Here is a 16,890-nt window from a genome sequence, read left to right as displayed (position 1 = left end):
GTGCTACAGCACTGCAGTGGCTGTTGTGATCGGTAGAAAATCTGATGTTTTGCTTGGTTTGTTAAAAAGTGAACATAAGAGAAAAGGGGTGTGGTGAAAACATTTATATAACGTATATATTATGCTTTAAACTACACGTCTCATTACCGACTAAAGCTGTGGATTAAAGTTAATCCAAACAACCTAATGTTGATTGTATTCAAGATTAAAAACACAATATTAAATTATTCATATTTAATATTTCAATATTAATTTATTAGTGTATAAATTCAGATTCATATGTATGTTAGGATTCAGGTTGTGCACTGAGAAAATATGTATCTGTTTAATATTGCTTCTTATGTGTTATTGTCCAGCATCCTAAGAGACAAAGTTCATTAACATAAGCTTCATATAATGAGATACAAACTAACTCCCCTGCAGCCAAAAGGAGAGGGAAAAAAAACACCTCAAAAATAAAACAGCATAAAATCATCAACATAATTATTAACAGTCCCCCTTTAACAGCTGGTGAGCTGCTAAACTCCCAAGGGTATTTGGGAAGTGTAGTTAATCCAATGATAATCTTGAGCATGGTTTACACATATTATCGCTTTAATTGCTACGTGTGCTGTGCAATTATACCGTCAACAATTACATGGCTATAGTTTACTTGCCTGTCTGAGCAGTTAGTTCCCCGTAATAGATGCCCTTTATCAACACATGCAAGTAGAGCCAACAAAACGTATACTAATGGATTTTCCAGCACATAATGAAATAATTATATGGTCAGAAATAGCGAGATAACGCTGATCCATTATATAAATTAGCAAAGGAAGTCAGGATAAAAGAGGAGATGCTAAGATAAGAAGATACTGACAATTGAAGGTGACGATAGCTAACGAAGGTGTGTGTATGTGTGCATACACGTGTGTCCATCCATTAGAATGCAGAGTGCGTTCTCCAGTGTGAGTCACCCTCCCATCCACCCACCCACCTCACACCACCAGCAGCAGCAGCATCTAACTGCAGTCACCACCCAGAATTACGCCTCTGACTTCACACTGGCCAACTGAGGATTCTGTTTCTACGGCAACATGCTCCAGATTCCTCCCCCTCTCATCTCCAGCAGCCCTCCCTCCAATCTTTTAACCCCCCCTACCCCACCCTTCCCAGCACAGACCATGTGACTTTCAGGAAGGCTTCTCCAACCTCCCCTTTATTGTTATTAACCCTCTCCTGACTGGGCCGCTGCCAGAGGCTCTCAGCAGCATGCTGGCTGGCTGCCTTCTCGCTTCGCAGAGGTTTCAAAGGGAAATCAGACACATCTCTAATCTCCCTTGGAGATCAAAGCATTGCTTGATCTAAATGTTGGATTAGCATATTTTAAAACCTAACTATGTTTCCTTAGTTGTGCAAGACACCTCCTAAACCTATTTACAATAGTGGTCTCTGAATTTAAAGAATCTATACTGTGTATTTACATGACTGTTAATAATGACCATGGATAACGTGGCTATCTATGTGAAAGGGTGTGTTTGTGACAGATCCTTCTATGCTGTTCTTGTTTTCAAATCCACTGTACGCCATCTGACCAGCATCAAACAGCAACGTAACACCTAACTAGTGAGCATAGTCATGCATGAAGCTGCTAAATGGCCAGGGATTTCACACAGAGTTGGTGGAGACCAACGACGGAACGAAAAGGCAGCGAATAGCAGACTGAGATGAATCCAGTGACCACGTGACTCTAACATGAACATCAGTGATGCTCTGTTGCAACAAGTGCAGGTTTTTTTTTGTTTGTTTTGGGGTTGTGGGTTTCCAAGTCAAAATGTTCAACTTTTAGTGTAGATGGAATTGGAGTTTGAAAGCTAGCTGAGATTTAAAGAGGAGTCGGAGAGTAATAAGATTATAAAGACACCTGAGTTGCTGCTTCAGTAAGAACTTACCTTGAATGGTTGCTTACCACTGCTCTGAATATTTTTATGTTGTATTGTAAGTATAGCTATTGTCTTGAGCCACCCCTCATTTTTTTATATTTTGCTAGGAAAAGTTGCAGCAATTTATTGAAACGTGCAAACATAAATGCGAATACGGTATTTAAGTCAAAAACATAGTCTGCACAATTCTAATAAGCTGAAGAGTGAATATTTGGTATGAGCACTGTTATTCTTTAACACACCCTGAACTCTCTTATGAAGCTTCCTGGAGGACATTTAAAACTCTTCTTTGGATGTTTCTGCCTTTTGTTTCACTCCTTTGTCAAGATGATTCTACACTTTCAATATCGTCGAGGTCAGTACTCTGGGGAGGCCAGTCCATGACCGATAGTGTTACATTGTGTTTTTCTGTTCAGGTATGCTTTGCATATGCATTGGCAGGGTGTTTGGAATCATTGTCATTGCTGTAAAATGTAACTGTTGTCAATCAGATGCATTGCAGATGATACTGCATTGTGGATAAAAATCTAATGTTACATTTCTGTGTTCATAATTTGATCTCCCCAACACCACTGACTAAAATGAAGCCCAAACCATGAGTGTCTCCACTGTGTTTTACAGATGACTGTAGACACTCACAGCTGGAAGTCTCACCTGACCGCATTCCTTCTTATTTTCAGTCCAGTTCTTGTGTAATTTGGCCTGTTGCTCAAGAGCAACAAAGCCCGATATCTTGGAAGCAAAACATAAAGAAACTAGTGGTGGCTCAAGACGTATGCACAGTATTGTAGATGATAGTTAGGAAGATTTTTTTTTTTTTAATGACACAGCAGCATTTAGTTGTTGTAAAGCTTGCGTACACTGGAAGCAATTCTCTCCACTTATCGTTTTGAAGCGTAGGCTGGTTATTTGCAGACATTCCAGGCTCCAGTTGCCTAGGTAACCCCCTAATGTATTTACTACCAAGTCATATGTCAGTCATTGGTATCCAGCACTATCCAGAAAAATGGATCTTAGGTCCCGCCCACTTGGCTTCATCGTCGGTAATTTTGCCCTCAGTCACAAAATAACCACCGGTGATGGTAGCACAGCGACGTAGCAAGTGAATGACTTACTACGTCACCGTGAATCACTTCCAGTGTGGATGCAGCCTGATGGTTATACGTATATTTTATTTATATCTGTAATTTATATTTTATATTGTGATTTTTATCTGTATCATGATTTTACTGGAAAGCACTTTGGTGTACTTCGGATGCCTTTTCTCAAAAATAAGCATTGTAAAACCTCAAAAAGAAACTTTACCTGCCTCTGAAAGGTCAATAAAGGATTAATAATCAATTTATTAGTATGACAGTGGCTATTTAGACACTCCAAGTAGACCTGCAGTTTAAAATTAAGTATAGTATGGGGAAATTTGTGATTTGGGCCAAAAATGTTACCAACTGTTGTGAGGTCTTGAAATATGAACAGTATATAAAGATTAAATATGCCAAATTTTGTGAAAAGGGATCTGTCACAATGTTAAACCTGAAGGAAATCACCTGAATCACCAACTTAGCTTAACTTCATCGAGCCTTACGACTAATTTCAGATTTGTTTTGGTTCATTCTGGTAATTCTCACAGTATCGTTCAGCAGACAGTGAATTTTCAGTCAGACTGGTGACAAATAGAAAACAGTCACAGCTGGTGAAACGTCTTGTGGCATGTAGTTATAAGAGATCAAAAATGTGCAATAAGACATTAATGGTGTTCATTGTTTACTGGATGTGTAAACAACTGCTTGCTTGTCGCACATTAGTTTCCACTGTTTTTGTTCCCTCTCTAAGGATGTTGCACAATGGTGGGTGAGTTTTATAAAAGGTATCAAACACACATCCTTTAGAGTTTTGAAATGGAAAGAGGAGCCACGGCATCCGGCAGTGATCTCACCTGAATATTGCCTCATTGGCACAACTGTCTCCTCGGCATCCCATTAGGAGACACGTTGGGTTGTATGTGTGTGTGTTTGTGTGCATGTGTCTGAGCACGCGCATGTGTGAATGGATGGACTTCATGAATGAAAGCTGGGGGTTTTTTTTGTTTTTTTTCCCGAGCTGCAGACAGGAGGTGAGATCATCTTGTTGGGATGGAGACTCCCCCCACCCACTTGCAACACCCTCCCATCGCACATCAATGCCGGTTGGTGCCAATCTTAATGAATCCCATCGACATACAATATGGATGAAGCAAACAGTACTGACAACCTGATTAATGAAAGTGCTGTCCAATATCAGCCTCCCCCAACAAACGGGAAGAAGTCACTCCGCAGTGCACATTGGCACAGGTGCACAAAAATGCAGACACACATCTTTCTTCAGTCATTAGAAAACTCCAAAAATGTCTGCCGCTCTGCTGTTGGCTTCCAGTCAACACGATGATGAAGCAAAGTAAAAATCATCTTTGCTTCTTATGTTCAACTTTGCCTTCAGCAGCAGAGTTGAGTGAGCTTTAATGATGAGCCACCTATTCAGCTACGTGTGAGTGAAAGTGACAATGAGTAACACAAGGGCCTCTCGATGAGGATCCATAAATAGCCTTTCAAGTAAGCCAGAAGCAACCCTCCCCCTCATTCTCTAGTCTACATCCCGCCACACACACACACGTATACCCTACCACCTTCCTCCTAACCGGACTTGGACAATCTGTGTCCACTTGGCACGAGGCCTCAAAAAACATACTGTATATTCAGCAGCAGAGCCGTGCATGCGCACGTGCACACACATGACATTCCTCTTGACATTCTTCACTGCAGGAGTCTCTTAATTCCCTCCTACAGATTATGATACATGTTGCCAAACAATGCTGCATTTTTACATCAGCTTTTTGGATGGACGCCACAGTACCTCTGTAGTCCAACTGCTCTTTAGAAGTTTGATTTTCGTTTTAATATATATATGCAGAAAGAGTTTATGTTCTGGAGGTGTAATTTGCCAGGCAATCTGAATTCCAAATCTATTGTGTAATTATTTTAAAAGTAAATGGGATCCCCATCGAGTATCGTTCTTAAAAGCTGTCACTGTGCAGGCTGACGGCTTGTATCTAAAACACGCGATACCCTTCAGCGTTACTTCTGTTCTTGTTTCTGGTGGAGTTACCTCAACAGGAGCTGAAGCTGCGTTGGTGGACATCAGAGGCAGCAGCGTTAATCCTTAGAGGCCTGAACATCACTGACGAGAGGCCTTCCTGCAACTACAAGGTCCACTGAATAAATCATGAAGAAAGTTTTAACGCAAAAAGATTGAAATAGAGGAAAAAAACAGAGTGTGCTTCTCTATTCAGACCGCCTTAAGACACAGTGAGAAGAGGATTGTAGATGGGGATGGCATAAAATAGCAAGACTGATTAAAGCTACTGAGTTTTCCTTGCAAAGCCCACAGTTTCTCCTTCATGTGATATTAAAACCCAAATGAAACATTCATAAACTACTTTTTGGCAAGGGTGTTTTGAATGTTCATTTGGGAGAGTAAGCTATGAGATAATGCTCCTTCACATTTGAAAATGAAAAGCATTAAAAATTACTATCAAAATAAAGTAATTAAATATTTAGAAGTACTGAAAAGGATAATTTAGTCTCTCACAGAGTCTGACTGTGTTAGTTATTAAATTGTTAATAGGCCCAGTATTAGTTTGCTATTGCTCTTGGTCCCCTTTGATGGACAGAATTATAAAAGAACTCTTGTTTTCAGTCTACTTCTTTATTACAAATCTTATTTCAAGCTTTAAAAAAAATGAAAACGTGTCTTGTTTTCACTTGGCGAGGATTCGGGTAGCACAGAATGACTCAAAGATGAATAAATGAAAACAGAAGCAATCAGTTTCTCCTTGCTCAGATTTCATGAGGGGCATCAAACTGAGCCGGCACAGTGATCTTTTTTTCATCGTGACTTCATACAGCATTCATTAGTAGGAGGAGAAAGTGGAGAATACTCGTGTTTGTGAGTGGTTTTCAGGTCTCTCCGTGGATTGTCTATGCGCTAGCTAGGATTTCCCTACTGTGTACAAGCGGCACAATGAGGTCATCGTTATGGATTTAAGCCCAGCACGGGCTTAATCTGGGAGATAAGGGCTGGATTTGGATTTACCACTCAAAAGGGTCATGTAGCTACAACCATTTACACTCTCAGTAAAGACAAAGCTCACCCACAGCATCCTCAGCTGTTTCACGGCCCTTTATGCTTTTTAGCTGGAGGTTCTCCACTGTTTACACAAATTATTCATCTTGCAGCATTTCTCTAAATGTCGGCAGTTTTAAGTTGTAATGTTGTTGTTCAGTGTCAATATTCCCATGAAATGGCTTGACAAAATCCTGAAACATCCTGGGAAAAAATGGATTGGATATGGTTAAAATGTTGCAAGTGTTACTTCTTTATTTTTGGTACTGTTAAAAACAAAAAGTCTGAAAATCCGATCTGATTGCAAGTTTAAAGGAAGCCCTCTGAACAATAGGTAGCGGAGACACTCTGTTTTTGTGAAATAATATAAAAAGTTTGTCCTCATCAGAGTTTCTCCTTTCTGTACTTTTAATAGTCTAGTTTTGTTTAAAATGTATTTGCATTTGTTGCATCCTGGATCTTGTTTGTATGATATTTGGGGAGTTGGAGAACCATGTGTGCCCTGTACGCTGCAAGGCCTTGAAAATACCTTGAATAATAACTTTATTTAAGGTGAAGGCAGTTATCTGCTGGTGGCGTGGTTCCTCAAACAGAGCTGAGCTTTGTGTTAGAAAAAATGACAGTTGTTTAAATTAGTTTGATATTTTATTTCATTCAGGTTAATTATGGTCGCTTAGGGAAACAAATGACGCTGGGGGACAGTCCCATTTAGGTTCTGCATGTGCTGTCCTGTCTCACAGAAATGGGTCAGGAGAGATTGGAGATGATGATGATATAATATTTTTTTTTTTTAAACAAACAAAAAAAACGTCCTTCCTTCGTGTCCCTTTTGTGGCAGACGGAGTCTGCAGATTATCCATCAATTACTCTGCGCTCTGTTCAGAGGGCGTTAATAGGTTTTGAGGGGATTTAAATGGTGCTGTCCAGTCAAATGCTGCATGCTTTGAGAATGACATCATTTTGGTCACCTCACATGCCGGCTGACCCTCCTCCCTGCTCTAAGAGTAGCCTCACTCGAGCCCGTGTACCTGCGGTTGTCCCGTCTCTCACCGGACTGCACTCGTCACTCCAGATTTGTCCTCTGATAGGAGGGCATCAGCGCTCCCTCCCTCCCACACAGCCTCGCTTCGCTCTCTCCATCGCTCGTGTTTACTACAGCCTGGGAGAGACGGTCGTATAAATTGCCTGGGAGTGCGCATATCGCAGCATCCTCAGAGGGGAATTGAAAAGGGGGAGGAGGTGTAGGATCAAGAAAACAACCCAAACAAGGAAAAATATCTGCGTTTTCTATCGTTTCAAATTAACGCAGGAGAAAAACAGACCTCCACAGAGCCCTGCGATTGGAAACCCGCGCTGGATGTAGAGAAGGCTGAGCGCGGATGCTCGATACACGGACAGGAGGACAAGGGAGAAAATCAGAAAGGACCAATAAATCCTAGAGAGGAATAATCTTTTGCAGTCATCAGCGATGGACTCCAGTTATCGGCATTGAGGTAGGAATCGTCAAATTGGCTTCTTCCAGTCGAGTTGTTAGGCAGGTAGGCATGAGGAGAAGCGGGTGGTCTTTGCATAAAATAACACGTTACTTTTTTTATTTTTTCCCCCCAATTTAAAGTGCCATCGTGCGTTTGAGTGTAACTTCAGTGCTGTCAGTGATGCTCCACTGGCGCTCCGGGTCGTAACCGCAGGAGGTGCCAGGAGAGGCAATGATGCGCCTCCGATACATCCACAATGCGCTGGCCTGTAACAGACCGTAGCTGCTCCTGCGGCTCCCGCAGCTGACACCTCGAAATAAAGAAAGTGAGAAACGGAGCAGGACTATTAGGAGGCAGGATCAGTCGGATGTGACTGATGTGTACACCAGATGTGTCTTAGTGGTTGAGTTTCTCTTAGTGCATCACGTAATAATGAGGGTGGTTTTTCCAGACTTGGGGGTTTGTTGTTAGTTTCTTGGATAATGAAATCTCCAGGCTGACTCTGCCTTGTTTCAGAGTCTCTGATTAATCTGAGGACAGGGAATTATGGATGTTTATATGCATCTTGGGTAAGTCGGCTAATAGCTCATTCATCAGACATCAGCACTTTACTTCTAGTGGGAGTGTCACAGTGGGATGGTTGATGTAGTCTAATGGTAATTCACTCAATTTCCCTCAAATTGACCTCCAAATTGACTGATGTAGAAATGCATGAAGTGCATCTCATAATGACTGAAATGGAAATTGATGAGCTCCAAGTTCGGGGTTTTAACAAAAGTATCCTGTTTTCTTATTGTGCAAGTTTATTGTCCCATCTACTCCAAAACTGTGCTCTGCATTGCTGTGACTGTTCCTCATATTCTGCTGGTTCTTTATCAAGAACTTGAACATGATGATGATAGTACTACGAACATTTTGACTTGTGTTCTTGTTTTACCGAGCATGTAAATCCTGTTGTTGCTTGTCCATCAAAGGAGTGGTTTACTTCAAGAGGCTCTGGTGAGAAATAATGCATTTTTCTTCTCCATTGAGTGTGCGGATGCTGCTGCCCTTGGAAAAATGTACAGCTTTCACGAACCCTGCAGAATTTGCTCATTATTTTGTAATCTTATCCATTTTAATGTCACTCGAGTAAGATGTGAATAAACAGCTGTCTCACCATTAGGACTACAGAGCAGCAGTGAGTTAATCCTGCCGAACTAAAAGCAATGCAACGCTAAGCATGTAATACTCTGTATCAGTGTGATACCTAACAGTGTCAGTTTATTCTAAGAACGGGGGGTTGGTCTCTTTATTTTCTGTGCCCTCCACTTAAGGCTTAGCTATTATGCTGCAGACAGGATGTTCTTTTATCTCATAACCATTTTTCACATTTTAGTGTTTTATATCTACCGACTGGCATCTACCCAGTTGATGTCAGTCTCCCGACTACAGGGTACATGTGGACTGACACCTGTCACCTCCACTTGTACTAGCCAAATTATGATAGAGCTTGTTTTCTGTGTTTGTAAGAAATGCAGAAAACGATTATTGTCTGTGGATTTTTGTATCTATATATTTTTATTCTGATCTTGAACTCCATCTTTTCCTTTGGTATCTGTGGAGGAAGTCAAAACCTTTAAAATGCAGTTTGGTGATATTGATGAGAGGCTCAGGAAGATGTGCTTTGTCTGCCTATCAGACTTAGACTACAGACTTGTGTTGCACATATGACGTCATAGTAGCCAAAGCTTCTTTTTTTTCTTTTACTTAAAATGGAGCTAAAGATGACTACGCTCTCCTGCAAAATCAGCCACTACTGACAACTTTCAGAAAGAGTTCATTTAATCTTGATTTCACTCATATTATTTTATTTAAATTCCCTTCTTTCCCTCTTTTCCAGTTTTCTTCAGTTATTCTGATGACCACAGTCACTCATGGCCCTCATGCATGAACCTCGCGCCCCATCGCCCTCTCTTTCCGGCTTCAACACACCCCTCTCTGATCCTCCGTCTTTTCGCCGCCTCGATGCCGAAACACCCTGCACGCCAGAAATGGACTTGACCCCAACCCAGTGCGTTCTTCGCAACGTCCTCTCCATAGACACCGGAGGTGCTGTGGAACCCGGGGGTGGAGGAAGAGAGGGGCACACTACTGGACACAACCAGACACCCTGCGAGGAACAACAGGAGCACTTTGCCAACAGTGTCCTGAAACTCCATGAACACGATGGCGGTCCTGGAAGGACGGAGGGAGAGGGACCGGATATGGACAGCAGTGCGGTCAGGAGCCAGGCGAATGACGCCAGGTTACAGTGCCAGTCTACAGGAGGGGGAGGAGGGTTTTTGGAGGGGTTGTTTGGGTGTCTGCGGCCTGTCTGGACAATGATCGGCAAAGCCTACTCCACAGAGCACAAGCATGACCTGGACGGTGAGTCGAACCATCAGATTTATTTCAGTGTAAATGACTGAACACAAATATGCCTGAATTCTCACTTTTGCTTTTGCAATAAAAAAACAACCCCTAGCTCTCAATTAAATTTAATGATAAGCTTTGATATGCTAATTAATTGATCTTATCCCCCAGTTTAATTACATTAAACAGACAGTAGGTAAATGACTCCCGCAAAGGCCACGTTGTAAACAAACCCCTTCCTGACATGAATGAGCTGCAGCCAGCGAGGGAGACTCTATCAGAGCTGTAAAGGGCTTATTTTCCCCTGATATTTCCCCCCCCATCCTTTTTCCTGCTCGTGCCCACCACCCACTACCACCCCCACAGTGAAACTAGCTCCCTGTGACGCTGTGTTGTTTATGTGTGCAGCCACTACAATAGCGCAGGGCTCCCCTGAGACCCCTCTGCCAAATCTGCCTCATGAATTATGCATGGCCATGCTCTGACCCTGCGCCTCTCATCTCTATTAACACAAACCTGACACACGCATGAGGATGAACGCGTGCACACATAAACACGTCCGCAAATAGAAACATTTCATATCTGCCGCTGACATAAACGCATAAAGTCATATAAGGTGCCAAAAACAAAAGTTGATGAAATAAATAGAGCATCAGACATCAGGCACCAAGGTGGCAGCTTTACACTTCTCCTCATCTTTATTGCCTTCTGATGTTTTATCATCCATTTGACTTCCACGTATCCCCTCTCCTCCCCTCCTTTTTCCATCCCTCATTGTCTCCCTTCCTCTCCTTTTCATCCCGTGCTGTTATCACTCCCAGCCCATCTGCACCTCGCTGTTCCCCTCCTCTCTGCGCCATCACGGGGAGTCTCACGCACACCAATAAGAGCAAAACGGATATTATAAAAGTGAAATAAATGGGCCTTTTGTAACCAAATCCTCAGCCACTATATAACAACACCGACTCTTTTTTTCAGTATTGACTGGAACTAACAATATATATCTGTAAAAAGCTGGTCCTCTATTGATTCTGAAGGTATCTGGAAGGTATCTGGTAATGCGCTAAATTGTCCCCTCTTTTTTGTTTCAAATGAAACAAAGACACACGGAGATTCTGGTTTATCAGATGTGGCTTCATGTCTTTATTGAGGAAAATTTGAGGGGCTCATTAGAGACTGAGCCCACAATCAATCACCGGCATTAATCATTCATTTCATCCTTATTAATATGATAAATGTGTCTGAAGCTTCTTTCCCCGGGTTAAAAACAGCAGCAGGGTAGGCTGTCTATCTTCTCTCTATTAACAGTCTGTCTTCAGCCACATGGACCCCTGCTGACCGGTGGGGAATCCCCCTCCCATCTTTTCTCTTTGCACACACACACACACACACGAGTGCTATCCAACCACCTCCCGTTCACCATACATCCACATTCAGACTCTGAAATTCCCTCCCTCTTCCAGCCCCCTCCCGAGCGCTGGACCCCTGTTTTGCGTCAGCCCCACAATGGCACTAAGGAGGATTTAAGAGGCTGAGAGAGAATTAACCGCAGGAGATTAGAGCTTTATGTCTGTCTGCCTGCACACCCCAGGCTTAGGTTAAGGTGAGGTTCAACAGCAGAACAAGATATCAACTGGGGATTCCGTTTTGAGATTTTACTCTAACGGGTTTAGCCTTTCGTTGCAGCACGCCAGCGACTGTAATGATGCTGGATGTTTCACGTGTTAGCAGGTTTGGGTTTATACTCGGTCTTTTTGGTGTTTTATGTTTGCTGTACTTACACACAGCAGTGTAAACACTGATGTTTAGCAAATGTCATGTTTACCACATATATCGCTTAGTAAGGATGCTAAAAACACACAAACCAGACAAAAAGTGGGGGGATCCCCAGTGTTTCGAGGATGTGTCACCTTGAAAACTTGTAGCAATGTCTCAGCGACCCACTTTGAACCACAAAGAGAAGTTGTCAGGGAATCATTAAGGTCCCTATTACTCATTCATTAGAGAGAATACATATCAGTTTAAAAGCTGCTGAGATTTTAAAGTATATTAGACAAACGACACAAGGGGCCTAATCTGTGTCACATCAAATGTCCCATAGTCTGGTAGCCAGGCTGACTTTTCAACATCACCAAACAAAGACCTGCAGCTACTTTCAAGCATCATTTTGCAGCAGAGTTTCATCATTCAGCATGACAAAACATGTCAGTAGACATTAGTGAAACCATTCCTTTCTTCTATATGCGCTTTTTTTTTTTCTGGCTTCAGAGGAGTGGGAAGTCCCATTCGAGGAGATATCGGACCTGCAGTGGGTGGGCAGCGGAGCCCAGGGCGCCGTCTTCCTCGGTAGATTGCACGGCCAGGAAGTGGCTGTGAAGAAAGTGCGGAACATCAAAGAGACAGACATCAAGCACCTGCGGAAGCTCAAACATCCCAACATCATCACCTTCAAGTAAGCAGATGTGATCACTTGGCTTAGGTGGAAATAGAGAGGCTATCAATAATGGTTTCAGTCATTTTGAATAGGAAGAATGTTCTTTGATGGAATAAGATGAACATTTGGGCACTTAAGCTTTCATTTGTCTACATTTGTAACGGCAAACATTGCAAATTCAAACATAACCTTTCTTTACTCTGTCAGAGGTATCTGTACCCAGGCTCCTTGTTATTGTATCATCATGGAGTACTGCGCCCAGGGACAGCTGTACGAGGTGCTGAGAGCAGGGAGGAAGATCACGCCATCCCTGCTCATGGACTGGGCCATGGGCATCGCTGGAGGCATGAACTATCTTCACCTCCACAAAATCATCCACAGAGACCTCAAATCACCCAAGTGAGCTTTTTCTTTTTCTTTTTTTTTTTTTATATATACATCTAAGTTTAATTTTTTTTTAATTTACGTTTTAGTGCATTATAGAAACAGTGGAAGGGTGAAGAAGCAATGAAAGAGATGCAGTGACTTCTAGATTAAAAGAAAAATAACAGAAGTGGGTCTTTCTCCATTCTGTTTGTTTTAAATAACCCACAAATGTTAATGCTTTACCCTTTGAAAACCTACTAGGAGAGGTTTTTGTCATATTTCAGACTTCTTATAAATCAAAATACTGGGTTTGCATCAAAAGTTAGTGAGGCTGGTCTCTGCCTTGCAGCTACCCTTGGAAAAGCCCAGAAAGTATTCTAATGGTTGTTAAATGTCTTTAATGCTGTATAAGAGTACAAGGAGCTGGTCACATGTTGTCTTTGTGGGGGAAAAAGTTCAGATTTGTGATGCTTATATCCCAAACCACAGCTTCAGAACCACTACTTTAGTTAATTGCAATTAACAGCTATGATCATTTGTATGATTTGTGAGGAAATTAATGTGAAAGTCCCCAAATGCCTCACCACTGGTCAGGGTTTGACAAAACATGAAGTGCTAATGTGTTTTATTACTGACTGTTTAAACCTGATGGATGGGATGTTTCATTCCAGCATACTGATCACCTATGACGATGCAGTGAAGATCTCTGACTTTGGCACATCTAAGGAGCTCAATGACAAGAGCACTAAGATGTCCTTTGCTGGCACTGTAGCCTGGATGGCCCCCGAGGTCATACGTAATGAACCGGTCTCGGAGAAGGTGGATATTTGGTGAGTGTCATAACTCCTCTGAACTGTCCCTTTGCATTATTGAAATTTTACCATAAGAGTTTTCTTATCTGTCACCAAATCAACACAGAATCTCATTAGTTGCCGTCTACTACGGTGCAGAGTGAAGGATCCTGTTCCCAGCCAATCTTTTCAGCATTACAATATCTCATTACATGAAATTCTATAGGGTCTCTGCTATTTCTGATGGGTTGCCCTCTTATGAGCACTGATTTTTTTTTTCCCCCCTCCACACTCTCTGCCTCTCTTTTTCTCCTATACTGTATTCCTCCACCAGTCTTCCTCTGTGTCCTGAAAGAAACGCTAGCTAATTTAATAATTGATTTGCCAGATGCTGCAGTGCTCAGGAGAGGCTGGAATAACCTTCCGAGCCTATGGATGCTTTGGCCCAGAGCCAGCAGTGCATTAGCAGAGAAGTGAAAATAGGATTAAAAAGCTTTTGATGTAGAAGCAAAGCAAAACATGGGTGTGTACTGCACAGTTTTGTTTAAATATATGTAAATCGCTTAGCAGTACTGTTTCTGACAGGAGTGCCGGAGGAGGAGAGGCTGTTGTTAAGGATTTACATGTGTTGTACATATTTGATTTAGTTATGACATACATTTCCTGAATGTTTTTAACGTTCTTCACGAGTCGAGAGAAAAAGACTTCCACAAATAATTTCTAAGCCAAGGGGAAAATACATGCAGTGCCTTGGGATCATCAGTACATATTCTCCTTTAATATAAAAAATCGTGAACATGGAGATGGAAGGACTCATTTTGAAACACAACATCATAAACCAACCTAACCTTATGTTAAGGTGCTGTTGGCACCTTGGATATTGTACACGGTCTCCATCGCAACCCAGAGAATCACCAGCAACAGACTTTCCTTAGTTACCGTCCCCACGGGTGCACTCTCTTCTTCTTCTAGTGCTAAACTGAAACAGTGAAGCGTAATGGAACAAGTGTTATTATGGCTCTTATCGGCTGTATTTCTTGAATCGTTAAAATGATTAGCGAACATTGTTTCTTCCAGAATTAATTAAAATATCCCATAAAACATTAGAAAAATTAGAGCTGGTTCACATGATCCACAACTTCCTACATAATCCTTATTTATAAGCCAGAGTTGAAATGGTAATGTTGAGGACTGCCACTTTTAATGACATCATAGATGACATAGGAGCAGAAAAAACATCAATACTCTGTCATTTCTTTAAAAGTAGTCGTCAGAAACGTTTCTCCAGATGTCTTGAATGTCATTCAAAGCTCTTCTTTCTGCCTTTTTCTGCCTTTCTATGCTGTATTTTTTTTATTTATGACAGAATCTTTCAATAAATCTCTTTCAATAAATTCCCATTTTCCTTCCTCCTGCTGCTTGCTAGATATTTTATCTTTCATGGCCAGTTCTCTTCAAACCTTAGAGACGATTGTGTGAGAAAATCCAGTAGATCTGCAGCTTCTGAAATCTATGAGTACTTCCCTAAATGCACCGAGTTTCTTCCATGTGATTGGCTGGTTATATATTCAGTATATAAGGGGAATTATAGGTTCGCTTTAAGTTTAAGTCATCAAAGACTCCCTATAAGGCACTGGAGCTTTTGCTTGTGGTATCCATCAGAAACAGCTGCTGGAATAGCTCAGAAAGCAAGATTTCCTTCTCACAGGAAGTTAAAAGTGTGACATTTCTGTGAGGCTGCCTTTTATCTGCCAACTTCACATCTTTATCCAAATGTCTGGAGGAAAGAAACATGGCTCGTATCTCTGCAGGTCATTTGGTGTTGTGCTGTGGGAGATGTTGACAGGAGAGGTGCCGTACAAGGATGTGGACTCCTCCGCTATCATCTGGGGAGTGGGCAACAACAGTCTGCAGTTGCCCGTGCCCGACAGCTGTCCAGAGAGCTTCAAACTGCTGCTGAGGCAATGCTGGTGAGCAGACGTGAAGGGAGACGAAATTGGAGGGAAGAAAAAAGATAAAATCGTTGAGAGGAAAGATGCTTTAAGAAGGTGGAAAGAATAAATGTCACACACAGAGGGGGACGCTAATAAAGCCATGATTTAAACTGTTCACAGGAACTGCAAGCCCAGAAATAGACCTTCGTTTCGACAGATTCTCCTGCATCTGGACATTGCCTCAGCGGATATATTGTCAACCCCACAAGAAACTTACTTTAAGTCTCAGGTAAGCTTCTTTTGCCCTTTTTATAGTTTCATTATTCTCTTCAGACAATCTGACCTGAATGGAAGATGCTCACATGCTTTCTTACGTTTCTTTTTAGCTTCTCTCTCTTCTCTCTCAGTGCACTCACAGGTGTATTGTTATAAGATTGACCCAAGGAAATATGAACCAGACCACAGAGACGGGCCTTTTTGTTAAGCATTATTTTTCAGAGCCAGTTTACACAACCCAGTAAAATTCAGACCTTGTAGCTTATTTTTAAACCAAATAAATATTGAGAATATGAGCTCTGTATGTCTGTTCGAACATCAGCCAGCATCACTAACAGTCATTTGTGGCATTTGTTCCCATTGTGCTGCGTAACTACAGCCAGAGCAGGCAGCTGCACACATGGGAGCACTAATAATACCTGTCCTCTCATTCACAACATATTATTGTGAGTTCCTCAGTCTCTGACCGTAGATCAGGACTCGCATGTAACAGGGAATAAAGAAAACATTTTACTGTCTTCGTGATATCACAGTGTAGTTCAGTAACACCGGGTGTCTGCCTCTGAGTGCGCGTGGAGACGCAAGGATACGACAAACATATTCGACCTCTGCAAACGAAACTGGATGAAGGAGAATCACAGATGTATAATTGTGTGGAAGATATGTTGTTGCTCAGCCATGCGGATCCATTTATAACTCAAGCATGTATAATTATGAGACACGCTTGTGCACACAGACTCACAAAATAAATAAGATTTTCTGTCCCTTTTTAGAGTAATCCACTGCTTCTCCCTCTGGTTATATCTCATGGTGCAAAACATAAACCTCTTTCATTTTCTCCACTTATCCTTGATCCTTTATTTCTCCCTGTCCCCCTTCCCCCCCCCTGCAGCCCTCTGCAGTTTCTCCCCTCTCTGCCCCATAATGGATTTTTCTTGTGACGTTAGAAAGAAGTATTTGCTGCTGGAGTGTATTGATTGGTTTAATGGTAGGGAGCTGAGAGCAAGGAGAGAGAGGAGAAAGAGGGGGACTGGAGACAGGAGACTGCAGAGAGTCCATTAGCTTAATAAGAAGAGCATCCTTTATGCACAGATATACACACACATGCACGTGCATGTACACACACACTCATAAATCTGACTT

The 16,890-nt window shown here is 41.9% G+C and overlaps 1 protein-coding gene across 2 annotated transcripts in view; it reads left to right on the top strand.

Annotated features, from left to right (window-relative positions):
• Nucleotides 1-16,890, top strand: part of LOC101478940 (mitogen-activated protein kinase kinase kinase 12) — a 28,277-nt gene that overhangs the window by 4,162 nt on the left and 7,225 nt on the right. Inside the window, exons 1-7 of one of the 2 annotated variants that reach the window (XM_004547714.5) lie at nt 7,095-7,570; nt 9,435-9,961; nt 12,215-12,398; nt 12,588-12,779; nt 13,418-13,576; nt 15,349-15,507; nt 15,652-15,760. In XM_004547714.5, coding sequence (XP_004547771.2) covers nt 9,469-9,961; nt 12,215-12,398; nt 12,588-12,779; nt 13,418-13,576; nt 15,349-15,507; nt 15,652-15,760 — 1,296 coding nt within the window. In that variant the 5' untranslated portion in view covers nt 7,095-7,570; nt 9,435-9,468. Of the gene's footprint in view, nt 1-7,094; nt 7,571-9,434; nt 9,962-12,214; nt 12,399-12,587; nt 12,780-13,417; nt 13,577-15,348; nt 15,508-15,651; nt 15,761-16,890 lie in introns of those variants that run through there. The other variant, XM_004547716.5, reaches the window with a different exon arrangement.

This window comes from Maylandia zebra, linkage group LG5, assembly GCF_041146795.1.
Source record: "Maylandia zebra isolate NMK-2024a linkage group LG5, Mzebra_GT3a, whole genome shotgun sequence".
Classification (NCBI taxonomy): domain Eukaryota; kingdom Metazoa; phylum Chordata; class Actinopteri; order Cichliformes; family Cichlidae; genus Maylandia; species Maylandia zebra.
The sequence above is the reverse complement of the archived record's forward strand: the minus strand, read 5'-3'. Positions and strand labels throughout refer to the sequence as shown.